General features: G+C 33.6%; 1 protein-coding gene and 1 pseudogene across 1 annotated transcript; both read right to left on the reverse strand.

Annotated features, from left to right (window-relative positions):
• Window positions 1–8876: 8876 nt before the first annotated feature.
• Window positions 8877–11576, reverse strand: LOC111999738 (caffeic acid 3-O-methyltransferase 1-like). Its single transcript, XM_024031862.2, has 4 exons — window positions 10964–11576; window positions 10102–10412; window positions 9631–9695; window positions 8877–9390 (listed from the first exon to the last, which is right to left on the reverse strand). Exons 1-4 carry the CDS (start codon window positions 11389–11391, stop codon window positions 9088–9090), a joined length of 1107 nt encoding a protein of 368 aa, XP_023887630.1. The 5' UTR covers window positions 11392–11576; the 3' UTR covers window positions 8877–9087.
• A 2034-nt stretch (window positions 11577–13610) lies between these two features.
• Window positions 13611–14437, reverse strand: LOC111999741 (protein DMR6-LIKE OXYGENASE 2-like; annotated as a pseudogene).
• Window positions 14438–14762: the final 325 nt, after the last annotated feature.

The following is a 14762-nucleotide window of genomic DNA, read 5'->3' on the forward strand; positions in this document are numbered from 1 at the left end:
TGTGATTGGTTCATCGGGTGTGGTGTGGTGTGGTGTGGTTTGGTACAATGATTGGGTGCCTTGCGTGTGTGTGTGTGTGTGTGTGTGTGTGTGTGTGTGTGTGTGTGTGTGTGTGTGTGTGTGTGTGTGTGTGTTTGGTATATGTATTAGTGTTGGACACCATTTGCATATCTTGCAAGTGGGTTTATTGAGATAGTTTATAAACTAGATCTGATGGGTAATGCTTTTAAAGATTACAACAATGTGGGTTGAAGAATTAAAGTGTATACATTGCTTTTGGGATGTAAAAAAAATTATTTCTAGATGGATGTTATATTTAATATTATGCAAGTTGAAATGGGTTATGTTACATTCATGTTAACCCAACATAACTCGTTTATTAAACATGTCAAATGGGTTAGGTCAGGTCAACTCACCTTATTAATAGGTCGAGTTAAGGTTGAAGGATCATGACACGATTATTAAATGGGTTGGGTTAGGGTTGAGCCATTTAGTCGAATACCCCCACCTCAACATGACACGAACCTAATACGTTAACCCGAATTGACACCCCTACCTTTAATTGCTTTTATATTTTGTGCTTGATATAATATTAATGGGAAGAGTTATTTAATGCACTAGGGTATTGGTTTTGAAAATATTTTTAAAAATTTTTTATAAAAAAAGAAAAAAATAATAATTAATTTTTTTGATGACTTTTTATATTTCTCATAAAAGTAGTGTCAAAATTTTCTTTAAATGCTTTATTTAGAGTTGCCCTAAGAGCACCGTTAACATGATCTAATATTGATTGCAATTCCTACAATTTAAGTAGTTAAACTCTTCAAATCTGTGTTCTTTTGTACACCCTACTGGCGAATTGTTTCAATCCAATACATTGCTATTGTTATTAGTTTTTACCTTGAGTCGTAACAGCCTTGGCTGCTTCCTGATAGGGTCATGACGAGTGTACTTAGGAAGATACTAAATTCTACATTTCCCCGTGTCATACAAATTGTGCTCCAATGGCATGGCCCTTTGTTTAAAAATAATCAAAAGATTATGCGATGAAAGTTGTAAAGCTCAACCCTAGCAAAATTAAATATTATAAACAAAAGTCACTATTTCAATTTTTTTTTTTTAATCTAAATATAGAGTCACTTAATTCAAGATTCAATAACACTTTCTTCAAAACATAACGTACATATAAATAAAATAAAATAAAAAATTCAAATGAAACTCTTCTTTTTTTGGTTGAATAAGAAAGTGGGATCTCCAGTATGGACTCATCGACTTTACGCCACGTGACGGCAATATGTAATACCATGTGTACCACCAGAGATTTGTTAGAGCTATTGCTCGAACTCACCAAGTGAAACAATTCAAATACTCCTACCAGCAAGCCCCACACACACACACATATATAGAGGAAAAAAGAATATGATCATCTATGATTTGAAGATGTCATTAGTTTGGATCTTCAGTTCACCATCGCAATATTTTATGAAAGGAAACTGATTCATATTAAAACTTAATTATAAGACCCGGTCATTTCTTATGAGCAACTATAGTAGTCCTTAAATTAGAAATATGACCCTTACATAGACAGAGGCAGTAATGCAAATTAAATTAATTAATACAATTTTAATATTTTTTTCCAGTGGCTAATATTTTATGTTTGTGACGTTGAAGTATTCCATCCCCCAAAAAAGCATGTATTTGATCTCTTTCTTCTATATGTCCCACACATATTCTATATTTCTACTATAAAAGTCGGAAAAACTACCTTCAAAACGCCAAAGCATTACAACAATATGCAACATAGTTTACACAACCTATAAATGCACATCCCAAAGTGAACCCAAGCCATTGAACTCTTCCTTAGCTCACAATCCCACAATGCTATTTCCTAGCCGGATATCAATAGAGAAGCTGTTGTTGGGAGATCACTAAATGGGCTTTTTTTTTTTTTTTTTGATAAATAAAATAGGCTGTTTATTTGAAGTTTGTAACCCTAAAATGGGGCTTTTAGGGCTGTAATCGGTTCGGTTCGGTCGGTTTTTTCTAATCCGGCCAATCGAAACCGAAATTTTCGGTTTTTGAAAATCTCAACCAAAACTGACCGAAATAGTTGAAAAACCGTCGGTTTCGGTTTGTTTTGGTTTCGGTCGGTTTCGGTTTTTGGGCCTGGAGTTTGGGCCAGTTGGGCCTTCGATTTTTTTTTTCTAAAACTTTTCTGTTTGGGCTTTTAAAAAAAAAAAATGCAGTATTCAAGTCTCTTTTTTTATGGTCTTTTATGCTTTAATTAAGTCTTTTCTAAAAACCTGTTTTGGGCCTTTGTTAGGAACCATTAATTCTTTTTCAAAAACCTGTTTTGGGCCTTTGTTAGGAACTAGTTGTGGCCCAGATTCGGGCCTTCTCTATTTTGGCAATGGCCATCTTTGGGCCTTTTTTAGCTTTCTGTTTTGGCCCTTATAGCCCAGATTCGGGCCTTTATTATTTTGGCCATTTTTGGGCCTTTTTACACATCCATAAAACATTTTACAAACCAAAAAAAAAAAAAAATACAACCTGCTTTTACTCAACATAAATCCAGAAATACACATAATCACAACCTGCTTTTACTCAACATAAATCCAGAAATACACATAATCACAACCTGCTTTTACTCAACATAAATCCAGAAATACACATAATAGCAAATTCTTCCACAAAAAAAAAATAAAAAAATAACCTGTTACAGATTCATAAATCCAAAAATACAACACATATATAGCAAATTCATAAATCACAACCTATTATAAATTCATAACCTGTCCAAAATACATTTGCACAAACACAACCTGTCAACACAGATTCATAAATCCAGAAATAATCTAGAGCAAAAATTTTCTCTAGTGCTCAAAGCCTCAAACTAAGCTGTAACTTGTTACAAACACCCATCAAATACAAACAAGATTAAAAAAATAAATTGTACAAGTCAAAATAAAATAACTAGTACATATTTAGTTACTTCATTAGTAATATGTCAATGTCCACATTGTCCATATGTCAATACCTACATAGCATTATAGCCAAAGACTCAAAATAAATTGGCTATATGTCAATGTCATCATATACAGTCCATATTTAATATTTGGCCAAATACTCAAAATAAATTGGCCATATGTCATTGCCTACTGCCTAATATCATATATTGTCTATATATTGTCTATGTATTATGTATAGGCCATTGTCAAAGCTCAAAATAAAAGCCTATATCTATATGTACTTATGTAGGCCACTGTCTAATAGCAAAAAGTGTACAACTATACATATCAAAAAGTGTACATATAATTATCAATACCACCCGTCCAAAGAGCAAAGAGAAATCTTCAACCGTCAACTTCAATAGGTGTTGGTGTGGACATGCCTAGTTCTGATGTTAATGCAGCATCACTCACAAGTTCTACAAACAAAAAATGAAAAAAAAAAAAAAAAAAATCACTTGTACAATAAAGCAATAAATATGCCAAGAATCCAAGACATTCAGTTTTTTTTTTAAAAATAATAGACATACAGAATTTTTCCTAATAAATAAAGAAATAGAAAGTCATTTTTTTTAATAAACAAATAATAATCATACCTCCATCAAGCTTTTCAAACTCCTCAACATCATCCATGGCAGCACGAAGGCAGATTGGAGTAGATGAAGGACGGAGCCAATTTTGACCACATATGAGGGCTTCTACCATAAGGGGAGACAATGAACTTCGGAAGGGATCAAGGACACGACCAGCCGTACTAAAGGCAGATTCTGAGGCCACAGTGGATACCGGAATTGCAAGAACATGTCGTGCAACTCTTGAAAGCACACGGTATCGTGGGGAATTAACCTTCCACCAAGCCAAAATATCAAAATTATCATCAAAATCTTCACAACTCTCTAACAAGTATTTATCTACCTCTGATTTGATATTTGAAGAATCAATACCCTTCAAGTGCTTCCTAAATCCCATCATCCTAATTGTCTTCGCATCAACCACATCATAATCATCTCCCTCCATTAATCCACTTGGATTTTGGCCTTGGGCTTGTGCAGCAGCACTAGCACTACTACTCCCCACTTGATTTTGACTATAAAATTTATATAAATCCTCCAAAACAGCCTTTACTTTTCCTACCATATCAACAGCCTTTTGCCTCTCATACAAAGTACCAAAACAGTACTCAAGATACCTCAACTTGTATCGAGGATCAAGAACCAACCCTACATACAACAAGTGATTCATATTATCAAAGTTCCCCCAATACTTTTCAAATTTGTTCTTCATGTAATCAGCCATTGTTCTCAACAAATAACTATCTTTTTCATGCTCTAACTCAATTGTGTCATGAATTGACATGAGCTCCAAAAAGAAAGAATTGCTAGTGACATAACTAGCACCCGAAAACCTCAAAGTTGCATCATAAAAAATTTTAAGAAATTTAGAAAAGATCCTAATCTTCTCCCAATCCACATCATCCATTCCCCAAGCAACCTCATGTCTATCATTTCCTTCTTCCTTGGACTCCTCTCTAATTGTCATAAGAAAATTTGGATCATCTTCCTCTAATCTCTCAAAAGCCTTTTGATACTTTTCAGCCTTCTCCAACATAATATAGGTGTAGTTCCACCTAGTTGGCACATCTAAGCACAACTGATTTTTAAACTCAACTTTCTCCTTCTCCGCACACAACTTAAATGTGTTTTGTCTTTGTGGAGATGATCTAACATATTTCACAGATTTCCTAACCTTCACTATTGTCTCATCCATTTCAACTAACCCTTCACGAACAATCAAGTTCAAGATATGAGCACTACACCTCACATGCAAGTATTTATGCCCTAAAACAGTTGCCTTCCTATGCTTAGTCTTTTTTTGAATAAAAGAAATCAATCCACTATTAGAGGCAGCATTATCAACTGTAATAGTTAAAATCTTGTCTATCCCCCAATCAAGTAAACACATCTCAACTGCCTTCCCAAGTGTTTCACCCTTGTGATTTTCCACTAAACAAAAACTAAGAATCCTCTTGTGTATTTTCCAATCACTATCAATAAAATGGGCAGTGAGACACATGTAGTTCAAATTTTGAACAAATGTCCATGTATCTGTGGTAAGGCAGACCCGCTGCTCTTTTAGGGCTTCTTTCAATTTTTGTTTCTCATCTAAAAACACCCTAAAGCATGTTTTGGCAATTGTTGTGCGGCAAGGGATTGGATTGAACCTAGGTTGGGCAACAGACATAAACTTCCTAAAACCAAAACCCTCCACAAACCTAAAAGACAACTCATCTAGAATAATCATCTCTGCTAATGCCTTCTTACATTCCTCAAAATTAAACACCCAAGGCACAAGTTTACTACTACTTTCTCCTTCTTCTTTAGGTTTGAATGCTAGGGTTGATTGGTTTTTTTTGTCCTCCCTACAAGGATATTTCAAACATTGTGATTGTATGTGATTTCTCATGGCTGTAGTGCCATTTAACTTAGTGTCACAAACATAGGTTGTGCCACAATAGTTACAAGCTGACCTAGGTTTTTCCCCCACTTCAATAACAGTAAAATGACCCCAAACAATAGATCTTTTTTTACCAATATTACCTGCAGTTGGTGGGAGTGGGGGTTTGCCTTTGTCTTCATGCACATTGGTTGCCCCTTGATCCACTTCATTGTGTTGACCATCTGAGATTTCTCTTGTCTCATTCATCTACAAAATAAAATAAAACACAATAAGTCAGCAACTATAAAAAGTAAGAAATAAAAAATAAAATTTAATGCCAAAATGAGTCTAGTCTACAATATAAAAAAATACGGTAACAATAACAGTAGTATAACACAATAAAAGTCAGCAACAAAAAAAAGAAAAAAGAAAAAAAAAAGAGAAAAAAAAAGGGAATGAAAAGGACTCTTCACAAGAAAGTAATTTATTAACAAATACCCCAACATCAGTCAACTATTAACAAATACAACATCACCACAGTTAAGCACATGGGGTTATTGATTTTCAAATCTGTAACATCAATAAGAAAATAACTTAACATAACAGTCACAGATTCACAGCATGTCAACAACAATAAACAAAAATATCACAACAATAAATAAATAAAAAAGCAGCTAACTTTATATATATCAGACCTCAAAGGCAATCAGCTAACTTTAATAAAGAAACCAACTAGCACATGCAACCAAGCATTATCGATTTTTACAAAACCCTAACTTTATTTGCATATAAAACATTAAAACTTGAAAAAATAAACAGAGAGAAACATAACACAGAGAGAGGGTCAGAGGGTATCGATATTTCTATTTTCAAAACCTAAAAAACAAAACACAAAACACATAACACAGAGAAACACAAAACAGAGAGAGGGTCAGAGGGTATCGAGATTTCTATTTTCAAAACCTAAAACACAAAACCCACTAACACAAAGTAACACAAAACACAGAGTAACACAAAACAGAGAGTGGGTTATGGTATCAAGATTTCTATTTTCAAAACCTAAAACACCAAACACAAAGAAACACAAACAAAAGACAAACACAAAACAGAGAGGCGGCGTGGGGAGGCGGCGTGTGGAGGGCGGCATGAAAGTGAAAGTGAAAGTGTGAAGGCAACGGCAGAGGGAGGGTGAATGTGTGGGGAAGACAAACTCACCGTGGGAGATGAGAAGCCGATGATCGTGGAGAGGGCGGCATGTGGAGGCGACGGCAGAGGGAAGGAGTGGAAAGTGTGAGAGGTAGGAAATGGGGCGGCCTGAGGTCTGAATGTTAGAGAGTGAAAGGGTAAGGGCGATGTGTGAAGCCGATGATCGTGGAGAGGGCGGCGTGTGGAGGCGACGGTAGAGGGAAGGAGTGGAAAGTGTGAGAGGTAGGAAGTGGGGCGGCCTGAGGTCTGAATGTTAGAGAGTTAAAGGGTGAGACTGAGAGTGAAAATGAAAGAGTGGGCCGGGTATGTAGGGTAGGGTTTCCACTTTTTCCTTTTAGAGTTCAATTAGTTTTAGTTTAATTAGTTTAATTAGATAATTAGCTAGTTTAATTATAGGTGATTAAAATCTAATAGATTTTAAAATGTTGGCCGAGTCATTTGAAATTTGAAACTTTGAAGTGATGACTGAAAAAAGAAAAAGAAAAAGGCCCACTGCAACTTACTGATTCCTTTAGTCACTTGATAACTTAGTTTGGTAACTTAGTTTGAATCATTTGATAACTTAGTTTTCTTAGTCAATGAATTCGTTTAAAATGAAATGATGGATTGGACTTTGCCCATTGCCCAAAGCAAAGCTGGCAAAGCATATCTGCCAACTGCTAAAAGCTGAAAAGCAAATCTTTTTTTTTTTTTGAAAATATCCGGTAGAGAGAGTAGAGTGTTAAACATTTACAAAATATTTTATATATAATATAATAATATAATATAATAATATATTAATGATATTATTATATAATAATATTTCGGTTCGGTTCGGTCGGTTTGGTGCATTAAAATTTGACACCAAAAACCGAACCGAAATTTTTACATCGGTTCGGCCGGTTTGAAGTGGTTTTTTCGGTTCTTCGGTTTTTTGCACACCCCTACACTCTGACATCTTCCGCTGTCTTTGGGTGGCTTGACTTGCATTCTTTTTTAGTTTAATCTGCAAAATTCATTAAAATATGTGATGACAAGGCTTATAGGAAGGCAAATCAAAAGAGAAAATAAAAATTATAGGAATAACATACCAATAAGCCTAGAGATACTAAAATTTTCACAATTGTTAATATAACATGTTGCAATTGGGACATAATTAAAGTGATGTCATTTACAGCCTTTCAAGAAAATAATGTTAAAATAATCTTGCTCCGATAACAACTTGTTAACTTAGACTTCTTAGAAAGGGGTGAGAAGAGGTTGTGTCCAACATTACTCATGATATATTGGTTATTAGGTCTATTTTTTTTTTTTTTTTTTTTTTTTTGAGAAGGTCTGTTTTTATCTAATGTTCAAGGCTGAGAAAGAGAACCACAAATTCCACTATATATATCTTTCCGTGTCAAACTGTCATACCAAAGTTAAAATACCGCGCTCTCATAAATAATGACCCAGATGCATCATAGGTCCAAATTAGGAGATCTTTTGTAAATATAACTTGTTCAAAACTGAATTTAAGATCAACCTTATAGAACTGATCAAACAAATAGATAAAAGATGAAGCAATTATATTCACTTTTGAGAACCATTACAACTTCATCTAAAGTTTAGACCAACGCCTCTAATGACTTGATAATTACTACTTATGTAAAAAAATTAAAACTGATAACAAATGATAAATTTAAGTACTTATAGTTCAAGCACTAGATGCTTTGAACATGTCTAAATAACATTCAGTTGCAAGTCCTCTATTCCAAAATTAGTACATTTCTTCATGCAACAACTTTTGTTGAATCTCTCACCTCTCTAAATTTGCCTTTATTATCAGTTACTGAAATGGATCTTTGTTCTTCAGTAGCCATCAAAATTAAGAGCTGTTGGAATGAATGATTTGGTATTGGCCTGCTGCTTTGTTTTTTTGATTTGGTGGCATTATGGAGATGCCGTGGATATCTATATCCACTCTGGATCTTTGTTCAGGCCATCTGTTGTCTTCAATGTAGCGCCGTGTATTAATAGGGATCATGAGCAATGGCTGTTTGTATGAAGTTTGTAACCCCAAAGTGGGGTTTAGTGGGAGATTACTAAATAGGTACCTGTGTACTGGTTAGTATTGTAGTGTGTAGTGGCATGATGAGCAGAGTCTCAGCAGAGGTTTGATCTGCATTTTTATCATTGGTGTGGTACTTGCTTTAGAGAACATTTTATTTTTACTGATGTCTATTGCTGCAATTATAGAACCTGTCATGACTAAATGTTACATATTATTGTAGAACTCCGGAAATGAAAATTATAAGTACAACATGCCACTTTAATACCCTAAAATCCTGCCGCTTTTGCCTCTAACAAAAGAGTCCACAGAGGTTCTATGCATTTTTATCATTCATACGGTACATGTTTTAGGGAACATTTTATTGATGTCTGCTGATGCAATTGTAGAACATTTGATGACTATATGTTACATATTTTTGTAGAATTCCACAACTGAAAAATTATAAGCACAACATGCCACTTGAATACCCGAAAATCCTGCATCTTTTGCCAATCTTTCAAACTCTCTTTCTGTCCTCTCCTTTCTCTTAGGGTTTGTATTCATCAGGAACGAATATAACTGAAACAAGCTTTTATCATCACCAGTAGTTGCAGGGGCTTCTGGAATCACCATATCTACTACTATCACTTTTCCCTGGTCTGGTAGTGCTTCATAGCAATTTTTTAATACATTCAAGCATTGTTTCTCGTCCCAATGATGAAGTACCCACTGTCTCATACAAATCACAATGTCAGTTGAAAAATGTCCAGAATGTACAACCAACAAATCACTAATCTATGTTTGTTGTTCTCTGTAGTACCATGGGAATTCCAAAGACCAACTCTTAGAACTCAGTTTATAGTTATACATCATTAATTAGTACTTATGGGGGAAATACAATCTTCATTAATCGGTGTGTTAGAGAGGGATTTAGATAATATGTGTTGGGTTCAATTGTAATGAACCTACCTTCATAAAAATGGCATCTCCTTTTGGAATACTAACAAACATGTCTCCGGCAATGTGCTCGATACCTGCAACAATAAACCTCCCACGAATTTACACAGTAAAATATGAAAGTAAATTAATTTGAGAGCAAGATTCATCAAATGCCATACTAGTGACTCCCCTTTGATACAATTGAGTGTCCCACTTCAAATTCACTTTATTTTTTCATGTTAACTTAAGGTTGAGCCTAACATGACTGACCTCTTAGTATTAAAATGGAACAAGTCTTGTCTTGGGCTAGCCCTAGCATGAAGTAGGAGCATCTGCAGGTCACTGAGTCACTCATTGAATATAGATCTTGAACACCATGAATTCAATACTAATCCACTTTAGGTTTGGTTTGAATCAATGCATGACACAAGACAAGAATAGTATTTTTCCTATTAAGTTAGAAATGGTTAGTTGATGAAACCCAAGTATTGAAATTCATACCAGGATAGGAGGGTGACTTTTCTATAACAGAGGCCAAGTCAAAGTTGACACCCTTTATGGTAGGGTACTTGGAGATGATCATGTTAAGGAGAGTGCCATCACCACCTCCTACATCCACCAGCAACTTCAAACCTTCAAAGCCCTCGTATTTCTCAAGAATCTTCTTCATAACTAATGGGTTAAAATCTTTCATTGAGCCCATGAAAATTTCACGGAATTTGTCATCCTTCCTAGCGTACTCATTTGCTTCCATCCCATAAGCCCTGGAAAATGGAATTCCTCCTTCCAAAATTGCATCTTTCAAATGGTACCTGTTGTGATACTTAACATTAGACCTCTTACAAAAGGAAAAAAAAGAAGAAGAAGATAGTAGGATGATGATAATAAAGAAAGTTCTAGCTTTTGTTAAGCACCTGTTGTGATTCCTATCATTAAAATTTCTAAAATTCAGACTTCTATTTTCAATTGTCAAATTTATATCAATTTAGTTTCCCACCTTGTGAAAATGAATCAATTTGATCTTTCTGTCCAAATTTGTTAACAAACAACTCTGTTTAAACATTATTTTTATTTAATTTTTAAATGTCAACATTTATGAGATGCTCCAGATAAATTATAATAGGTCTTGTTGTTTGATGAGTATTATATATGTATATATACAAATGATTTCATTTACTAGCTGATTTGGACAAAAACGACCATATTCTCTTACTTTGATAAAATGGGCTAAATTGACAAGAATTATTTCTTAAAGACTAACTTGATTATTGAAGTAAAACTGTAAAGGTCAAAGTACTAAATAGAAAATGTTACTAAATGATGATATTAAGGGAAGTTTTATCATTTTGTTAGCTAGCAATACCAGATATTCATCGTGACTTTGTCCTGGAACAAATCTAAGAAGGGTGCAAGTGATCCTCCAAATTCATCCTTGCTTTTGATGAAGTATTTGGAAACAGGTGCCAGACCATAGAGCCTGGAAACTTGGCCATCATGCTGATGGGTGGCAATAGAACAAGTGAGTATAGAGTGGCTAGCAAGAAGCTTGAGCATGCAATCAAGAAGCAAAGACTTGTCTTGATTGCTGTGAGTGGGTAGCTGGGATGCTATTTGGGAAGTAGAAAGAAGTGCTCCAGGACCAGCTCTATCCAAAATCTCAAGCACACCAAGCTCTATTGCTGCTTTCAATACCATGGGCAACACTGATGCAGTAGCCAGTTGCATTGCATACTGGGAAAGACTGTCCTCTCCATTGGTGAATGCATCAATCTGGCTTTCCTTGGAGCTCATGGTGTGGATTTGGTGTCAAACAGAAACTGATGAACCAGGTTGAGTATGCTAGGTAGCTGACCAGATCACTGTAACTTTGTCAATTGATAACCATGAAATCAGAACTTGGTGTTCAAAAAGTCACAGTTCTGGCCCCTTCTGCTGTCGTTGGGCGGCTTGACTTGCACCAGGTTCTTTTTTAATCTTCAAAATTAATTAACACTAGTGGCATACCTACGTAATGCGTAGGAATATAAAACTATTCTGTAACGTGATATAATGTATAATTTATTCTCCAAAATGTATTTAAGATATTATTTTACCCTTTCTAAAATTATCTCTCCATCAAAAATCAATTGGTGTCTTGGTTTGATGATAAAGAGCATCATTAGGAGCGGACGTCATAGGTTGAAACTCTCTCAAAAAAAAAATTATCTCTCCATCTCTACAAATATATCATTCTATTCTTTTGAGTTTTTTTTTTTTTTTAAAAACTTAGGTGCATTTGATTGATATTATTCCTTTATTTTTTTCATGATAAAAAATAGGAATACTATTCTTTTTCAAGTAATCTATATTATTCAAATTTTAGTATAGTGTGTTATGGTTTATTTTTTCTACAACTAAAATTTTTAAGTTCCAAAATTAATTATTTGAATTTCTCATTCTCTTAAGAAAATTATTATGATAAACAAACCTCATCACAAATTTACGATTGGTAATACTCAAATAATTTTTTAGACACATTCAAATACATAATCATGTAGATTATATTTTGATATAAACTCAAATTTTCACTTCTAAAAAAATCTAAAAATTAACTCAAACCAAAACTATAAGAGAGATAAGAGTACATGTGATAAATAACTCAAAAAACACACCACCAAAGTGTATCATCCAAAGTAGGGACAAAAAAAGAAAAAAGAAAAAAAATCATCTAAAGTTGCAAGAAATAATTAATGAGAGAGAGAGAGAGAGAGAGAGAGAGAGAGAGAGAGAGAGAGATAATCACCTATTTTTTGGAAGAGAATGTAAGATAAATCACAAAATTATATAAAAGAAAATGAGTAGAAGAACATTCAAAAGAAAATGTATAGTTGTAAACATCAAATTATTCAAGTCATATTATGTAATAGAATAACATTAAATTATTTTGTAATTTCATAGGATAACATATAACAAACAAAGAAAATATAAAAATATAAAAATTAGAATATAACCAAATCATATCAACCTTAAGAGTTGAACATAAAAATTCAACAATCTAAATTAGAAATCCACCAAAAGAAAGAATATATAATATATATATATATAGAGAGAGAGAGAGAGAGAGAGAGAGAGAGAGAGAGAGAATTCACCTTTTTGTGTGAGCAAAATATGGATTGAATGGAAGAGAAAATAACATATTTTTATAGTAAAAAAAATGGGGAGAAGAAGAGTCAAAATATAAAGAAGATGAAGAGATGGAGAAATTGTAAGGATAAGGTATAGAATAGTGGAGAGATAAAAAGATAAAAGTAAGTAAATGTTAGAGAATGTGTAATTGTAAAGTAGAAAATTAATAAGGATAAAAATAATTAAAAAGGTGAGAGAAAATATTGAAAATAGGTTGATGATGTGGCGCCAATGTGGTTCAACAGACGCGTAGCAGCATTAAACGCTACATTTCAGCTTTTAGATATATATAGATATAGATAGGTGATGACAAGGCTTATTGGATGGCAAATTGAAGAAGAAAATCACAATCAATTGAATAACATATCAAAAAGTCCAAGGATACAAAGTTTTTCACAGGTGTTAATTTGACTAATCTTACTCCAATTAAAACTTGCTATCTTAGTAAGGTGTGAAAAAAGGTTAGGTTTAACCACTAACTCATGATATTTGGTTATTAGTTCAGCTTTTAGTCAATGACTCGGATATTTTAACTTTGGTGAACTAGTAAGTCAGATGCATCATAGGTACAATTTAGTAGATTTGCACCAGAAATATAAATTGTTTAAAAACTGAACTTAAGATCAACCTTTTAAAACTGAACAAACAAATAGACGAAAGATGGAGGGAATTTATTCATTTTTGAGAGCCATTACAACTTTATCTAAAGATCAAAAGATCAGACCAATGACATGATATATTACTACATATTTTAAAATTTTGAAACTAATTAGAAATGATAAATTTAAGTAACTAAATCGCCATTTTAACAGGACAAGCATGTTCTAGGAATTGTACATTATAGGTCAAGCACTTGATGTTTTGAACATGTCTAAACAACATTTAGTTGCAAGTCCTTTGTTCTAGAATTTCTTATAGTATTCTGCATATGTAAAATTTCTATAGACTGTAGGGTGAGTATTGTCTATAAGATCCTTAGCAGGTCTTATTAGAGCATCATTTGATGAACAGTAGAATGTTGGGATTGATATTCACTCTTTGTTGCAGTTCACAACAGCTCAATGAAGCACACTCTTGTATTGATCATTGCTAAGTACCTGATGCAAAGAAAAGATCAAGTTTGTTGTATAAACAATTAAAAGAAACCTCAATTATAACTCGAATAATTTAATCCTTTTAAGGTATGATGCATATTAGTTTATCTTGTTTATTGTATAAAAATATCCTTCGAAAAAATTGATACTCTAAAAAAATTATATATTCCTTTTTGAGATGAAAATAAGTTCAACCAAACTTGTAATAAAATAATAACAGTATTAAAAAGTAGCTAGGGCTGTAATTGTACCTGCATTTGGTCACCAATGTTGACAAGGAAGGTATTGGAGATAGGATTGACAGCAATCCATTTGCCATTTCTTAAGACCTGCAATCCAGGCACATCATCTAGAAGAAGAATTGAGATTAAGTTAGGATCAGTATGACCAGGCAACCCATAAGTAAGCTCTGGCTGTGGAGAAGGTGGATAATAATTCAATGCCATATGTTGACCCTGCTTGCCTAAAGCCTTTTCAATGCTGTCTCTTTCTGGGCCCAGGCTCTCTGATATGGCCTCTGGCAACCTTAGCACTAATCCTCTAACACTGGTGCAATACTCAGCCACATCCGCCCCGTATAAAATTAAAAAACAACATAATCAGTTGTAATCAAAATCTAAAAATATAATGGGTTTTTTCACACTATGGAATATTCTTTAGAACTTTCAATTAGAGCAGTCCTCGTAATAAAAGTAATTCTAAAATCATAAATTATTTTACAATTTTTATACCACAATTCTAACGTGATATATTATGAATAATTAACCATCATTTTTATATGAATTCATCACTTTTTTTTCATTCGTATTATAATTATAGTAAGAAATTGTGAACCCTGTAGTTTTTAACTTTTCATTATAATAAACTATAAAAGTGTACCAAGGTAGTACGTTAGTACTTCTT

This window comes from Quercus suber, unplaced genomic scaffold, assembly GCF_002906115.3.
Source record: "Quercus suber isolate HL8 unplaced genomic scaffold, Cork oak 2.0 scaffold_54, whole genome shotgun sequence".
Taxonomy (NCBI): domain Eukaryota; kingdom Viridiplantae; phylum Streptophyta; class Magnoliopsida; order Fagales; family Fagaceae; genus Quercus; species Quercus suber.

What these genes read in the sequence shown, in the direction of transcription:
- LOC111999738 (XM_024031862.2), bottom strand. Translation starts at nt 11,391, where the DNA reads ATGAGCTCCAAGGAAAGCCAGATTGATGCATTCACCAATGGAGAGGAC. An exon ending in AAAGTCACGATGAATATCTG is followed by an intron (nt 10,413 to 10,963) that starts GTATTGCTAGCT and finishes GTATCACAACAG; the next exon opens with GTACCATTTGAAAGATGCAA. An exon ending in GAGATGCCATTTTTATGAAG is followed by an intron (nt 9,391 to 9,630) that starts GTAGGTTCATTA and finishes TGTATGAGACAG; the next exon opens with TGGGTACTTCATCATTGGGA.